The following is a 15,958-nucleotide window of genomic DNA, read 5'->3' on the forward strand; positions in this document are numbered from 1 at the left end:
ATGGCAGACGAAGCCTATAGGACACCAGACCAACTCGTTCTGCCACCTGGAAAGGACCGCAGTATCTGGATGCCAACTTACGTGATTGTCCAGCTAAGTGGAGATTCTTGGTACTTAACCATACTTTAGTATCGGGTAGAAATGTTGGAGTGGCACATCGGTGGCGGTTTGCACAGCTTTGTGCTTTCTTTGCTGCAGAGGTGAGACGTCGCTGAAGGACTCTCCAGAGATCGTGAAGTTGGGTAGCCACTGTCTGGGCCGCCGGTGAAGCGACATCGATAGGTACCGGGACGGGTGTCCTGAGGTGGCGTCCGAAGACCGTTTGAAAGGGAGATTGCCCAGTAACCGAGTGAGTGTGGTTATTATAGGCGAATTCAGCCCAGGGAAGGAGGGAAACCCAGTTGTCCTTTCTCTGCGAAATGAAGCTTCGGAGAAACGTCTTGAGGGAACGGTTCATCCGCTCGGTTTGCCCGTTAGACTGTGGGTGGAAAGCGGTAGACAAGTTCAGTTGTATCCCAAACTTTTTGCAGAGAGCACGCCAATACCGGGCTGTGAATTGGGGTCCCCGATCGGAGACAATGCTCTGTGGAAGGCTGAGAGCCCGGAAGATATGTTGCGTGAAAAGAAGTGCTAGCTCTGGTGCAGACGGAAGCTTAGGTAATGGTACCAAATGTACCATCTTAGAAAACCGGTCTATGGTGACCCAGATTACTGTGTTACCCTCGGAAGGAGGCAAGTCCACCACGAAGTCTGTGGCAATGTGAGTCCATGGTTCTGTAGGTATTGGTAGAGGTTGTAGAAGACCCCAGGGTCGGCCGCCGAGAGGCTTCTGTCGGGCACATACCGGGCACGAGTCTACGTAAAGTCGCACATCCTGCTGGACTCGGGGCCACCAATAATGACGGTTTAATAGATCGAGCGTCCTCCCTCTGCCGGCGTGGCCTCCAATGAGGGAATCGTGGGCCCATTGCAGGACTTTCTTCTGGTCTTTGTGTGGAACAACTATTCTGCCCTGTGTAGAGATTGTGGTGCTGGCTAATTCGATCTTTGCTGGGTCGATGACATGTTGAAGGGGTTCCTCCTTTTCATCCATGATGGCATTCCGAGAGAGCGCATCCGCTCGAACATTCTTAGATGCTGGACGATATTTGAGGGTAAAATCGAACTCCAGGTTCTTTTGGTCGGTATAGATCGTGATGGGGTGAGCGGCTCCCTCCAGCCACTGTCTCCATTCTTCAAGTGCCAACTTAATGGCAAGCAGTTCCTTGTCTCCTATACCGTAATTACCTTCGGCTGGCGTAAACCTCCTTGAGAAGTAGGAGCAAGGTAACAAATGCCCGGAGTCGGAGCTTTGAGACAGTACTGCCCCCACAGCTATATTGGAGGTGTCAACCTCCAAAAAGAAGGGCCTTGATGGATCCGGATGGCGCAGACAAGTGTCCAACAGGAAGGCCTCCTTTAAATCCTTGAAGGCCTTACATGCCTCGGCTGACCAAACGCGCGTGTCGGCCCCCTTTTTGGTCAAGGTGGTCAGAGGTGCGACCAGTCGGGAGTATTGCGGTATAAAGTGCCTGTAGAAATTGGCAAATCCTAAAAAACGCTGCAAAGCCTTCAGGCCTACTGGTTGGGGCCAATTCTTAATGGCGGACACCTTACTTGGATCCATGAGGAATCCCGTAGCTGAAATGATGTACCCAAGAAAAGGCAGCGACTCCTGTTCGAAGAGACACTTCTCCAGTTTAGCGTACAGGTGGTGATTACGAAGAATTTGGAGCACTTGCCGAACCTGTTGCCTATGAGAGGTCAAATTCTGTGAGTAGATGAGGACATCATCTAGGTAGGACTATCATGCAAGAGTTCAGCAGTTCGCGGAGGACCTCATTCATGAGGTGCTGGAACACCGCAGGAGCGTTACACAAACCGAAGGGCATAACCAAGTACTCGTAGTGCCCGTCCCGGGTGTTGAACGCTGTCTTCCACTCGTCCCCGGGACGGATACGCACCAAATTGTACGCCCCCCTTAAGTCCAACTTGGTAAATATTCGGGCTCCCTGGAGTTTATCCAATAATTCTGGAATTAGCGGAAGCGGATAGCGGTTCTTTTTAGTAATGGCATTTAATCCCCGATAGTCTATGCATGGTCTCAAGGACCCGTCCTTTTTTGCCACGAAGAAGAATCCCGCCCCTGCGGGTGATGTTGAAGGTCGGATAAAGCCCTTGGTGAGGTTCTCAGCAATGTATTCAGACATTGCTTTGGTTTCAGGTTGTGATAGTGGATACACCCTGCCTCGGGGTGGAGTTGCCCCAGACACCAGTTCGATGGCGCAATCGAAAGGACGATGTTGGGGCAAAAGTTCTGCTTTTTCCTTAGAAAATACGTCCGTGTAGTCCGCATAATGACTGGGAAGGGTGAGGCCGGTGTGAGCCAAGGGAATGTGCTGGACTGGTAGAGACTTGATACAAGATTTGACGCAGTGAGGACTCCATTGGGTAATTTGCAAATCGCTCCATTGGATCACTGGAGAGTGCTGCTGGAGCCAGGGTAGGCCGAGGACCACCGGATGAACTGAGTTCTCCAGAACCAAAAACGAGATCTCCTCAAAATGTAGGATCCCGGTCTGCATGATCAGTGGTGCAGTCTCGGTAGAAATGTGGCCAGGCAGGCAGGTACCTTGTATGAAAGTAATCTGTAACGGAGGCTCCCGGGATTGTGTGGCCAGGCGGAGCTGATGTACAAGATTGGCAGCGATGAAGTTCCCTCCTGCCCCAGAGTCAATGAATGCATGAGTCTTGAAAGACCCTCCGGGATATCTGAGGGTTATAGAAACGGTACATAGAGGAGCAGCATTCAAACAACCTAGGAGGCACTCCTCCCTTACTCCTAGGCGCGCGGGAGTTTCCCGCTCGCTCTTTGCACTGACCGAGGAAGTGACCTTTGCCCCCGCAGTACAGGCACAAACCCATACTATGGCGGCGCCGCCTTTCTTCAGGTGTCAGGGACGCTCTTCCCAGCTGCATGGGCTCCTCGGATGTGGCTTCCGTGGACGTGCTAGCCTCCCGTGGGCCCGGTGGGAATGGGCGAGGAGAGGTTGGAGCCAGCGGAACTAAACGGCGGAGAGGACGTCCCTCTTTGGCCCTCTGCTGAAGGCGGCGATCGATGCGGCCAGCCACTTTGATGAGAGCATTGAGGTCCTCCGGAAGGTCTCGAGCCGCCAATTCGTCTTTTATCCTTGCAGCAAGTCCCTCTAAGAAGATTCCACGGAGGGCGTCGTCCCGCCATCCGACCTCCAGTGCGAGGGTACGGAATTCCAAAGCATAATCGGCCAGGGACCGAATTCCCTGCCTGAGTTGGAGCAATTCGGAGGTTGCGGAGGTCTGGCGAGCTGGTTCATCAAAGGCTGCCTTGAAATCAGCTACGAAGACATTCAAGTCATTCAGAGCCGGGTCGTTCCTCTCCCACATAGGAGATGCCCAGTTCAGAGCCCGACCGTCCAGCAGTGAGAAGATGTAGGCCACCTTGACGGCATCCGAGGGGAACTGGTTGGGCAGGAGAGCGAACCTTTCAAGCATTGGTTCAGAAAGCCTCTGCAAGCCTTGGAATCTCCCACGTACCGTGCTGGCGCAGGGAGTTGCGTAAGAGTGTGAAGGGTCACCACCGGAGCCGGAACCGGGTCCGGTGCTGGCGGACCAGCATCCATCCAAGCGGCCAGTTGCTCCACAGTGACAGCCAGGTTGTCCAAGACCTGTTGCTGCTGTACTAGCCGTTGAGCCAGTCCGGGAATGGCTTGAAGGCTAGCGAGGTCTGCCGGATCCATGGCCTTGCAAACTGTTGTAAATCCAAAAGTGGATCCTTGGGCCGACCGTTGATGGAAGACTGTCAGGAGGCAGTTCAGGTCAGCAGGCAGGCAGGTAGACTGGCAGGCAGGCAGGAAGGCTGGTAGGCAAGCAACTTGCTTGGTAACTGTGTTGCAAGGCAATGAAACCTAGGAGATGCCGGGTTTAAATCCCCCCAGCATCTGATGTCACAGAAGGGGGTGATGTCATAGGAGGAGGCGTGTCACAACAAATAGAGTATTACTGCCATATCAATGCCTGTCAGTGAGGTATATGTTTTTTGCTGCTCCAAGGCACTTTTGGTTCTATCACTGCCCTCTCCTCTCCCCTCCCCATTTTCATCCCTCTAGAAGGTTAGACAACAGAAAATAGAAGGTCCAAGATACAGATTTACAGTTTCATGCAACAGGAATTAGAAAATTCTGAAGCACATTGACAAACATTTCCATCTTTATTACTATATCATAAAAAAAAAAAATAGTTTCAAACCTGCTTGTAGAATTTATTTGGTTTTTATTGCATGAGGAAAAGGAATTTCAAGTATCAGTACAGGGATGAGATCTTTGAGATAAGGAGACTAGGAGAGGGCAAGTATTACATTTTGATAGCATGCAGGACGGCCCTGTGAGCTGCCAAACTTGCCCCCATTGCTGAGAGGCACCTTCCGATGACGTCAGGCTGATCACCTAATTAAGCAAGGGCCCTGCTGAGCCACCTTACCTCAGCAACGGGGCTTCTGCCGTGCAGTGTGTGTTGCCTAGCATTCCTGTGCTGTGCCTTGTCTTCCAGCCTTGCCTGATAGAGCCTCGCCTTGAGTTCTAGCCTTGCCTCATCCAGCCTCACCTTCTCCTATTGATCTTGTCCACTGTCTTCAGTGTGTCTTCGTCCATCCTTGACCTGATTGTTTACATCTTGACCTCTTGCTTGGACCCTACCATGATTGCCTGCCACATGGACCTGACCCCTCTTACTAGTTGCCTGCCCCAAACTTGGCCTGTCTTTGACTCCATTAGTCTGCTGCCTGCCCTGACCTCAGTGTGCTCTTGGACTTTTATCTTCATCACCCTAGGAACCTGCCGGCCTCCAGAACCCAAGGGCTCAACCTGCGGGGGAGGTGACTGGTAAAGGTGAAACTCCAGAATGTCCAGCTACAGGGCAGGTTCACCAGCTGCCGGTATAGGCCTTGAGGGTTTTGCCCTTGAGGCTGCGTAATATATATCTGCAGAGCAAGGGACAGCTCTAGCAGACATAATGTGTATGCACAAAACTATATCGGAAAAAGAAACATTGCCAGCGGGGAGATCTTACAACCAAACAAGAGAGACTCATGACAAAAGAGTCTCACAATACCGAAGCCAGGTGGGGCTGAAATGCAGATAGAAGGGAGATAACCTGTGGGAACAGAAAAGATACTAATTTTGGGGCAATTGTGGGCTAAGATGAAAAGAAACAGATCCAGCTGTCTTGATGCTGAGATAAGAAGATACTGGCAAACAAAAAGAAAATTTTCCATATAAGCAGCTAAAGTGCAGGCAGAAAACTGAAGGAGCTCAGACAGTGACTGTCAGGTCATTTGTCCCTCCTTCCTGGTATTCTGTCTCATTTTGCATACCAATAAATGCTTCTAACCTGACTGAGTAGTGAGTTTATTTATCTGTAAACAAGGGGATAAGCACTGCAAGAAGCTTTCAAGTCAAGTACTCAACTATGCAGCAGCATTAAGGGCTCACATACCTGCTACCCTTCACAGCAAGAGTTCTGGGAATGAGGAGAGTAAAAAAAGAAAAAAAGAGGGAGGACTGGGGATTCGAAAGAAGAGATTGAGAAGAAGGAAGAAATGAAAGAGGGATTAGAGGAGGAGTAGATCTGAGATTCGGGATTGGAATGGAGGATCCTGGGAGAAGGAAGAAGGGAAAGGTAAGAAGGGAGATTCCAGGATCTGGAAAACTGAATCAAAGATCAAGAGAGGGAGGATCCAAATTGCAGCACAGGAAAAAAAAGGTGGGGGGGAACAGGGAAGTGTTTTTACCATGCTCTGGTTCAGCTCCCCTTGTATCTCCTCTCCCTTACACATGAACACTGCCCCTCCCCCCCACTGTTTCCCTCTCTCTCACACATACAGACACAAGTTCCAGCCAGTCCCCTCAATGATCCCCCACTCAGTCCCTCCTAAGCTCCCTGAAATTATTCCCCTTTGCTCTGCTTGCTCCAGGCTCACCCCTGCCCTCTTGTTCCCTGCAGCTGGATCAGGAAGTAGAGAGAAGTCAGCAATTCTTCAGTCAGTCTCCTGCCCCTAGATTTTTGCTGCCTTAGTAGGCTCAGGTCTAGTGGCACACTAGGCCTGAGCCTACTAAGGCACTACTACTAGGCACTATTGACAAAACCAGGCAAAATATCATGCCTAGTCTTAAGATATTTTACTTTGCAGGAACTAAATATGTAAACAAATGACTTAACCAGCAGACTAACCAAGCCACCACACAGCAACCTTATATAATCAACCAAAAAAACTCAACAATTTTCACTGGTTGAGGCCTGCTGTAAAACAACTAGCAAAATGTTTCATTAGGAAATTCAATTGGCAGTAACATAAAATCAATTTTTCAGCAAGATTTGTATTTCAATCCTGAGGAGTTGTTAGTAGCTGAAATGTTTCAAACCTCTTTCTGTTTAGCCAACAGAAATGTGTGTGTAAGTCTAGGGGGGGGCTGTCGTTTAATAAAAAAAGGGTTACTTTGCACCCATCTCTCTCAGGGGCACCAGGATAGAAGTCAGCCAAGAACACAACCACTGCCAACAACTCTAGAGAATGAGTCCTTTTCGCAGGAGGAGAGCACTCAGGGATATGATAGGACTGTACATGTCAGGGATCATTTAAAGACTTTTTTTTTTAAGCTGAAATGCTGCTTTATTTTAAATGGAAGATCTCTCTTTTTTTTTTAGAAACATTTACTCCAAAAATTATATTTCATTAGAAAAACAGTTACACCAACACCCCACACAAATTTTAGGTACAGGGTATGAACATTTTGAATACTGTGCAGGTCTCCAGCTTTGCCTGAAACTGTTCGTTCAACAATATCTCAGACTTTAAGCACAACTCAAAAACACAAACCTGTTGCCTGTGAATTCCTCGCTGCAGAACATGCACGTGCCATGAAATCCCGAGTCGTACCTCTCTCGCTGCTGCTGCTCCAGGATTTCTTTCTGCATGGAGAAGACAAAAGCATCTGTGCAAAGCAATGTCACACATGCTTGACCAAATCTGTAATCAGATCTCGTACCCTGATCCTCTGAATTAGTTTGTAAATTAGGAGATCTCTCACTGTTTAAGATGGCCGTCACCTACTGACTGAAGGCAGGCCTGGTTTTGTCAACAGGCACACTAGGCCTGTGCCTAGGGCAGCAGGCTAGCTGAAGATTTGCTGTCTTCAAATAAAACTATAAATTTTAAACTATATTTGTTAGTATAGTACTTTAGTTTCATAATGTAATATAAAAAATGGAAATGTTTGCCAATTTGCTTCAGAATTTTAAAATTTTTGCCACATGATCTACCCCTGAGCTGCCACAGGAAACTGGTGTGTGGGGGGAGGGAATTGTGCCTTAGACCTTCTGCCCCTGTAGTCCAACCTTGGGTGGGGGGGAGGGAAGAAAGGGCGACAAACAACAGTGCCTAGGGGCACCAAAACCCTAAATCAGTCACTGGCTAAAGGAAGGTGTATTTCAGCAGATTCCTTGAATTAATGTTAACTCCCTGACTGGGGGAAAATCAACACTACCAATATACCAAAATCTCGTCTATTGTGCTCTGGTTGAGGACTGAGCTGACTGCAGGTGGTCTTGCCTTCCTAAGGAAGGGAATGTTTTGTCCAAAAGCACCAGTGTAAAGACGACAAAACACACAAATACTCATTGAATTGCAGTTAGAAACGAGTCAGAAAACAGAGAAGGATCCTGAAAAACAAATTATTCAGGATCCGTCTTGTCTGGAAGCATTTTTGGTAGACAAAGAGGTTGAGTTATAAATTGCTGCAATAAATATATATCCAGCTAAATGCAAACAATTAGGAATACATTTTCTTTTTTGAGTGCTACTTGTAAGGTTTCCTCCCATGTAGTGGACTATAAATTTGAGGTATAGATAAAAGTACTTTTGAATTGTTTGATGATTTGATTTTGTAATACGCAAATTTGTTCTTTGATTTTTTGCATTCTATATGTTTTGTAAAAACTCTAAAACTATAAATAAAAAAAAACACAGAAAACAGAGAAGGGAGGAAAAAAATAGAAACTAGCAGTAGTAGTAGAGAGTGGCGAGAGTGCGTAAAGTGTTTAAAGCAGTGCTGTGGGAGAGGAGAATAGGAGAAGAAACAAAACTGGTGGTGAAGGATAAGACACTTGGAAAAAGGAAGATGGGGGAAGGGTACAAAATAGGTCAACACCGATACAATTAAGAATGAGGCGGCCCGGCCCGTTTTTAAAAGCAGTTTATGTGGTTAATTGGCTTTTTACCTGGGTAAAAGGGCTGTTTGAAAATGGTCCAGCCTCTCTGCTGGCAAAAGTAGGAGGGGCAGTTGCACAACCTGTGGGCTCTTTTACCCATGCTGCATGGAGGCAGGCTGGGGCAATGCAACACTGCACGCTTAGAAGGGGAAAAGGACGAACAGAAAACGCAAGAGCAAACACCTGCACTTACTTTTTCCTTAGGCAATCTTCAAAGGGAAAGTAGCCGTGCATTTTTCCTTTGACACCTGATGCAAAGTCCCTGGGTTAAAGCGCCCGTGGTATTTGCAAGTACCCTCATACTTTTGAAAATTGCCCCCATAAGGAGAAAGGCAAAGAGAAGGCAGGGATTAGAAAAGGAAGGCGTGCAGAGTCCTCATTGCCTCCTTGAAAATCTGTGACAGCAAAGGAGTATAAACAAGTCATCTAAGCTGGTTACCAATTCCTCTCTCATATCATTGTCACACAAAAAAAAAAAAAAAGCCACTGGGAGCTGAAAGAATCCAAAAATAAAAGAAAAAAGGAGGCATCAAAGTGGGCTGGTAGCTGAGTGGCAGTGCTGTGGACTATCAAGTGGAAGACGTGGGCTCAATTCCTGGGTCAGGGATGCTGAGGAGGCAGCATTCACAGCATGGGGGTTGGAAGGAGTTCCAGTCATTGCAATACCTTGCGGCTGGATTTAGGGCCCATAATTGCAGGGTTCCAGAAGGAGCCTTGGTGCATAGCCCACTGCTGAAGATGGCCACTGTGATGATTCAGCTTAGTGAGCTGGAAGGGGATATAAAATAGGAGAACCCCCCCCCCTCCCAAGGTAGTTGCAAATGAAGGTTCATGGAGCTGGATCCCAGCCCTGGTTTCAACTGAGCTGAAAGCCCAAAGGAGGAGGAGATAAAACTGGACAAAAAAAAAAGAAAACAGAATAAGTCTAAATGTTCCAAAAAGAAGACATCCCTCTTCTACAGATGTCCTCTCCCTCTCCCAGAATGGAAAAGACCTTCTGAAATTCCAACTATTGGCCTTGGAAACAAGAGCCAAACATGTACGAGTCCCAACTTAGCTTTTTGCTTCAGCTCCTGTTGCATGGGCCAGATATGGAGGCCGAATGCATCTGAGAGGTAAGAGACTGGACAGTGGCCGATGCTGAAACACTGTCAATGCTGTTACTGCTCTAACATGACAACTCAACTACTGTTTTGTGTGCTAAGCAAATGTTGCTTACCTGTAACAGGTGTTCTCACAGGACAGCAGGATGTTAGTCCTCACATATGGGTGACATCACAGGATGGAGCCCAATCACGGAACACTTTTGTCAAAGGTTCTAGAACTTTGACTGGCACCTACTGGGCATGCCCAGCATGGCACTAAACCTGCAGCCAGCAGGGGTCCCCCTTCAGTCTTGTTTAAAGCTACAGGAAGTGCCGAAGACTAAAATAAGAAAATGTAACAAACCCAACACCGCGGGGCGGCAGGCGGGTTTCGTGAAGACTAACATCCTGCTGTCCTGTGAGAACACCTGTTACAGGTAAGCAACATTTGCTTTCTCACAGGACAAGCAGGATGGTAGTCCTCACATATGGGTGAGTACCGAGCTGAGGATGTCCGAGAAATGGCCTTCACCTAAACAGTTTCTACTTACAACCCTCCATTAATTAACAGTTTCACCTAAACAGGCACTTAATTACAGTTTCACCTTAACAGTTTAATTAATTAACAGGCCTTCACCTAAACAGTTTCTACTTACAACCCCCCATTAATTTATGCTTATGTCTCCTTAATGCATTTCCCCTTTTATATCCCCAGACTAAACGTAGCATAATATTTCTCCCCCTTTTGTACATATGTCTACCTCCCAACCCCTCCTCTATGCTCACAATTTCTGATTTAAACACCCTTCCTCCCCTCTTTCCCCTTGCCCTTCCTCCCTTCTTTCCCATTGCCCAGCATCTATCCTTTTATGTAATACAAGCCGTTAAGCCCGTTAAAACGGGCTACATCCCTCTGTCTCTCACCTCCCCCTCATTCTCTCTCCCCTACCTCCCTCCCACCCACTCCTCCCCAGCCTCCCTCTCCTCTCACTCAGTCCCTCCCTCCCACTCAGTCTCACTCACTCCCTCCCCCTCTCTCCCTCTCACTCACACTCAGTCCCACTCACTCTCCCTCAGTCCCACTCCCTCCCTCCCTCTCCCTCAGTCCCACTCACTCCCTCCCTCTCCCTCAGTCCTGCTCACTCCCCCTCACTCAGTCCCTCCCCCTCAGTCCCTCCCCCTCACTCAATCCCTCCCCCTCACTCAATCCCTCCCTCTCACTCAGTCACTCCCTCCCACTCTCTCTCTTCGTCCCTCCCACTTAGTCCGTCCCTCCCTCCCTCTCTCTCTCTCCTCCCTCCCTCGCTACTGGCCGCTGCCGCTACCGCCGCCGCCCGCCACCGCCGCCCGCTACCGCCGCCCGCCGCTACCGCCTCCGCCCGCTACCGCCGCCGCCCGCCCCCGCTGCCGCTACCGCCGCCGCCCGCTACCGCTGCCGCCACCGCCCACCACCGCTGCCGCTACCGCCGCCGCTGCCGCCCGCTACCGCCGCCGCTGCCGCCCGCTACCGCCGCCGCTGCCGCCCGCTACCGCTGCCCGCTGCCGCTGCTACCACCGCTGCCGCCATGTTTTTTGGTTTTTTTTGACGCTGCCTAAGACTGACGTGCTCGCCCGCACATGCGCAGTAGAGCTGCTCTCTACTGCGCATTTGCGGGCACGTCGGTCAAGCTTCATTTATCTAGTTAGATATTCCGTTTACTGTTGTGATTCAGTTTTAAGTTATTTTATAGCATTTGTTATTCTATCATACTGTTCTATACTCTCCTACCCCTTCATCCTTCGATATAGAAATATGACATTAAATATCTTGTTACATTATATTCCTTCAATACCTAAATATTAATCTCATTTTTTACTCGATGTTCCTTTAGGCATTTGTTACTTTTATGCGTTCCATGTAAAGGTTTTGCCTATTCCCTGTGGCCTTCCTCCTGTTCTTTGTAAACCGGTACGATGTGCAAACGTATATCGGTATATAATAATGTTAAAATAAATTAAATAAATAAATAAATAAATGCACCAAATGTACCCAAGATGTGCAATAGGCACAAAGACTGGGGTGGAATTTGGTAGAGGGCATCCTGAACCCTAATGGGCAGGCGGAAGGGTGATGGTACATCAAGTTGTAAAAAGGTTTCGCAAGACAGACTGGCCAAAGATGGAATCTTGTCTTCCGGCCTTGTCTAAGCAATAATGGGCTGTAAAGGTATGAAGAGAACTCCAGGTAGCAGCCCTGCAAATGTCAGGAAGCGGCACCAAGCGTAGGTGCGCTACTGAAGTCACCATGGCCCTCACAGAGTGTGCTTTAACATGGTCTTGAAGTGGAATGTCTGCTTGCTGATAGCAAAAGGTTATGCAGTCCGCTAACCAGGAGGAGAGAGTTTGCTTACCCACAGGCTGCCCAATTTGATGGAATGGAAAAAGACAAACAATTGAGTGCTTTTCCTGTGGACAGCTGTATGGTCTAGATAGAAGGCAAGAGCCCGTTTGCAGTCAAGGGTATGCAGAGCCTGTTCTCCTGGACTGGAGTGAGGCCTGGGAAAGAAGGTAGGTAGTATAATGAATTGATTAATGTGAAACTCAGATACTACCTTAGGTAAGAACTTAGGGTGAGTGCAGAGTACTGCCCGGTCCTGCAGAAGTTTAGTGTAAGGCGGATAGGTAACTAGGGCCTGTAACTCACTAACTCTGTGAGCAGATGTTATTGCCAAAAGAAAAATTACTTTCCATGTGAGATAGCGAAGATCACAGGATTGGAGAGGCTCAAATGGTGGTTTCATGAGCCGACCCAAAACCAGATTGAGGTCCCAAGAAGGGGCCGGAGGACGCAGTGGAGGCTTGAAGTGAAGCAAGCCTTTCAGAAAAGGTGTTACGAGGGGTTGTACTGAATTAGGAACATCCCCGACACATTTATGGAAGGCAGCCACCGCACTGACATGCATTCTGATGGAGGAAGTTTTTAGACCTGATTCTGACAAGTGCCAGAGATAGTCTAGAAACTTCGTGGTGAAACAGGTAAAGGGATCAAGGGACTGAGAAGATCAGCATGACTTAAACCTGTTCCATTTGTATAGGTAAGACTTTCTCGTGGAAGGCTTCCGTGAAGCAATCAGGACACGGGAAACTGGCTCCGAAAGGTTAAGTGGCTGAAGAATTAACCTTTCAACATCCAGGCCATCAGGGTCAAAGCTTGAAGATTGGGGTGGCCTAGGCACCCGCCATTCTGAGTGATCAGAAGCAGGTCCATTCCCAAGGGAACGTGTCTGCGAATGGAGAGATCCTGAAGTATTGGATACCACACTTGGCAAGGCCAGTGAGGTGCTATCAGGATCATGCATTCTTTGTACTGACGTAACTTCAGGAGAGTCTTCCAGAGAAGTGGAAGTGGAGGGAATGCATATAGGAGACCGGTTGCCCATGAGAGGGAGAACGCATCTCTTAAGTGTTGGCTGCGAGTAAGAGCACAAAAGTTCTCTACCTTGCGGTTTTGAGGTGACGCAAAGAGGTCTATGCGAGGATGATCCCAACGTTGGAAGAATGCATCCGCTATTGAGGGACCACTCGTGCGAATGGAAAGCGCGACTTAGGTTGTCCGCCAACACATTGTCCACTCCCGGCAAATAGGTGGTCCTGAGGTACATCGAGTGGGAGAGGGCCTCTGCCCATATCTGCGCAGCTTCCTGACATAGTAGGAAGGAGCCCGTCCCTCCCTGTTTGTTGATGTACCACATGGCCACCTGGTTGTCCGTCTGAATCAGGATAACCTGATTGGAAAGGCGATCCTGAAATACCCTGAGAGCATATCTGATTGCTTGAAGCTCCAGGAAATTGATTTGGTGTTTGGCTTCCTCTGGAGACCAAGCTCCTTGTGTTTGCAAATCGGCCACATGGGCTCCCCAGTCAAGGTTGGAAGCATCGGTGGTGAGAATTGTTTGAGGGTCTGGAGCCTGGAAGGGCAGGCCTTGGAGAAGATTGATCTGATTTTTCCCCCAGGCTAGAGACTGACGGAGTGAGTCGGTGATGTGGACAGTGGTCGATAGAGGTTGGTCGGACTGAGTCTATTGTGACCTTAAAGTCCACTGCATGACTCTCATGGCCAAGCGGGCCATTGTGGTAACCTGTACTGAGGACGCCATGTGTCCCAGTAGGATGAGGAAATGGCGTGCAGTCGTGCGGCGCTGAGACTGTAGCTGGTGTGCGAGAGAGATGAGAGTGAGAGCTTGCTGTCGAGACAGAAATGTCTTTGCCTGCAAGGTGTCCTAGTCTGCCCCTATGAATGATAAAGTTTGAGATGGGACTAAGCAGGATTTTGTGTAGTTGACGAGAAATCCTAGCGAAATCAGAGTGTGTAAAGTAAGACGTAGGGACGACAAAGCAGCTTGTTGAGTGGCAGCCCTGATCAACCAATCGTCTAGATAGGGGTAGACGTGAACACCTTGAGTCCTGAGGAAGGCTGCTACTACTATGAGGCACTTGATGAAGACTCGTGGTGCAGATGCCAGGCCAAAAGGGAGCACTCTGTATTGATAATGCTTGGGGCCTACTAGAAATCTCAGGAACCTGCATCGAGATGGATTTATTGCAATGTGCGTGTATGCATCTTGGAGATCGAGAGAGCAGAGCCAGTCTCCTCTTTGCAGAACAGGAAGGAGGGAACCCAAGGTTACCATCTTGAACTTTTCTCGGTGGAGGTACTTGTTGAGGGCACATGGGTCCAGAATTGGAGGAATGCCTCCCGATTTTTTGGAGATTAGAAAGAACCGGGAATAGAATCCTAGGCATTGTTGAGAGTAAGGTACTGGTTTCTATTGCTCTGGACTGGAGGAGGAGGGAGACCTCCTGCTCCAGGAGTAGTGAGTGGTTGGATGTTCACCACGCCGGTAGAGGTGGGGAGACCAGTGGAATGGAGAGAAATCTCAGGCAATAACTTTGAGAGATTATGTTAAGGACCCACTGGTCTGAGGTGACTGTGTGCCACCTGTTGTTGAAATGGCATAATCAACCTCCCACTGCTATCAGAGGCAGTGGAAACTGGTTGCTGCTCTCTATGCAGGAGTCAAAAACCAGAAGCAGGGCCCGGCTGAGGAGCTGCTTGCAGCTTTTGTTTACGAGGTTGACTAGATTGGGCCTTTTGGAAAGGTCTCGTGGAACGAGTCCTAGACTGTGGTGGATAGGACTTCTTTGGACGGAAGAATGACTTTTTAGTATCCTTCCTGAAAGGTTGTTTGGAGGAATACTCAGAGGGTATGAGAGAGAGCTGGCGAAGAGTCTCAAGATGGTCCTTGAGTTCCGCCACCGTCCGCTAAATCTGTTCCCCAAACAGACTGTCTCCTATGCAGGGCAGATCAGATAATCTGTCTTGTACTTCAGGGCGCAAGTCCGAAGACTTGAGCCAGGCCCATCTTCTTGCCGAAATAGCAGTTGCAGATATCTTTGACACCGCTTCCAGGGTATCATAAGAAGATCTTATTTCATGCTTCCCTGCCTCAAAACCCTTGTGTACTAGGGTTAGAAGTTGTTCTTGGAATTGCTGAGGCAGGGACTCTGCAAAGTCCTGTATCTGCTTGAATAAGACCCTGCTGTACTGGGTCATATATAGCTGGTAGGAGGCGATCCAAGAGATAAGCATTGATCCCTGGAAGACATGCTGGCCAATGGCATCCAGGAATTTCTGTTCCTTACCTGGGGGAAAGGAAGAGTGGGGGTTTTATCTTTTTGCCCTTTTTTGGGCAGATTCTACAACCACAGATTGGTGATCCAGCTGAGGTTTCTGGAATCCTGGGGCTGACTGGACCAAAAAAGTGGTATCAGCTTTTCTGTTGACTGGAGCAACAAAACCAGGGTGTTCCCAGTTCTTTTTGAGGAGATCCAAAAGAACCTGGTGAATAGGGATGGAGGTTATTTCCTTGGGAGCATCCAGGAATTGTAACAGCTCCATGATTTGATGCCTGTCATCTTGTTCAGTCTGCAATTGGAAGGGAACCAATTCAAACATTTCCTTCACAAAATTTATGAAGGAAAGGTCCTCTGGAGGAGAACGCTTCCTGCTTTCAGTAGGAGAAGGTGGCGAAGGCAAGTCATTGGTGTCTTGAGAAGACTCGTCTGTCCAGGTGTCATAGGGATCAGGACCTGCCCTTCTAGGAGCCCGAGAAGGATGGGACGATGGTATTCCTGAAGGTCCTGGTCTAGGTTCCGAAGGCATCAAGGGAAGAGCTGGAGGCACCGATGAAGGCATTGAGGGCACCGGTACAGGCATCGATGGTTGAGGCATCGGAAGAACTCCCAATGGAGGAATGCAGAATGGTGTTTCCCCTCCAGATGACAGGGTAAGCGGGGCAGGCACCGGAGCCATCAGTGACCCAGGATCCATCGGTGGAAAAGCGGCAATAAGCGCTTCCATCTTTGAGAGCGGCGGTGCCAGTGCTGCCTGAATCGGATCGGTGGTCGGTTCCACAATCGGCACCGGTTTCGGTGGCGGAGGAACTTTGAGTCTGTATCGCCTTATCGATGGCCTCCTGAACCATCCGGTCCAG

General features: G+C 48.8%; 1 protein-coding gene across 6 annotated transcripts in view; it reads right to left on the reverse strand.

The window, feature by feature from the left end:
- Positions 1 to 15,958, reverse strand: part of ZNF277 (zinc finger protein 277) — a 171,117-nt gene that overhangs the window by 49,148 nt on the left and 106,011 nt on the right. For all 6 annotated transcript variants that reach the window (XM_029616938.1, XM_029616940.1, XM_029616941.1 and 3 more), the window contains exon 5: positions 6,950 to 7,041. In XM_029616938.1, coding sequence (XP_029472798.1) covers positions 6,950 to 7,041 — 92 coding nt within the window. The remainder of the gene's footprint in view (positions 1 to 6,949; positions 7,042 to 15,958) is intronic.

Source organism: Rhinatrema bivittatum, chromosome 9 (assembly GCF_901001135.1).
Source record: "Rhinatrema bivittatum chromosome 9, aRhiBiv1.1, whole genome shotgun sequence".
Classification (NCBI taxonomy): domain Eukaryota; kingdom Metazoa; phylum Chordata; class Amphibia; order Gymnophiona; family Rhinatrematidae; genus Rhinatrema; species Rhinatrema bivittatum.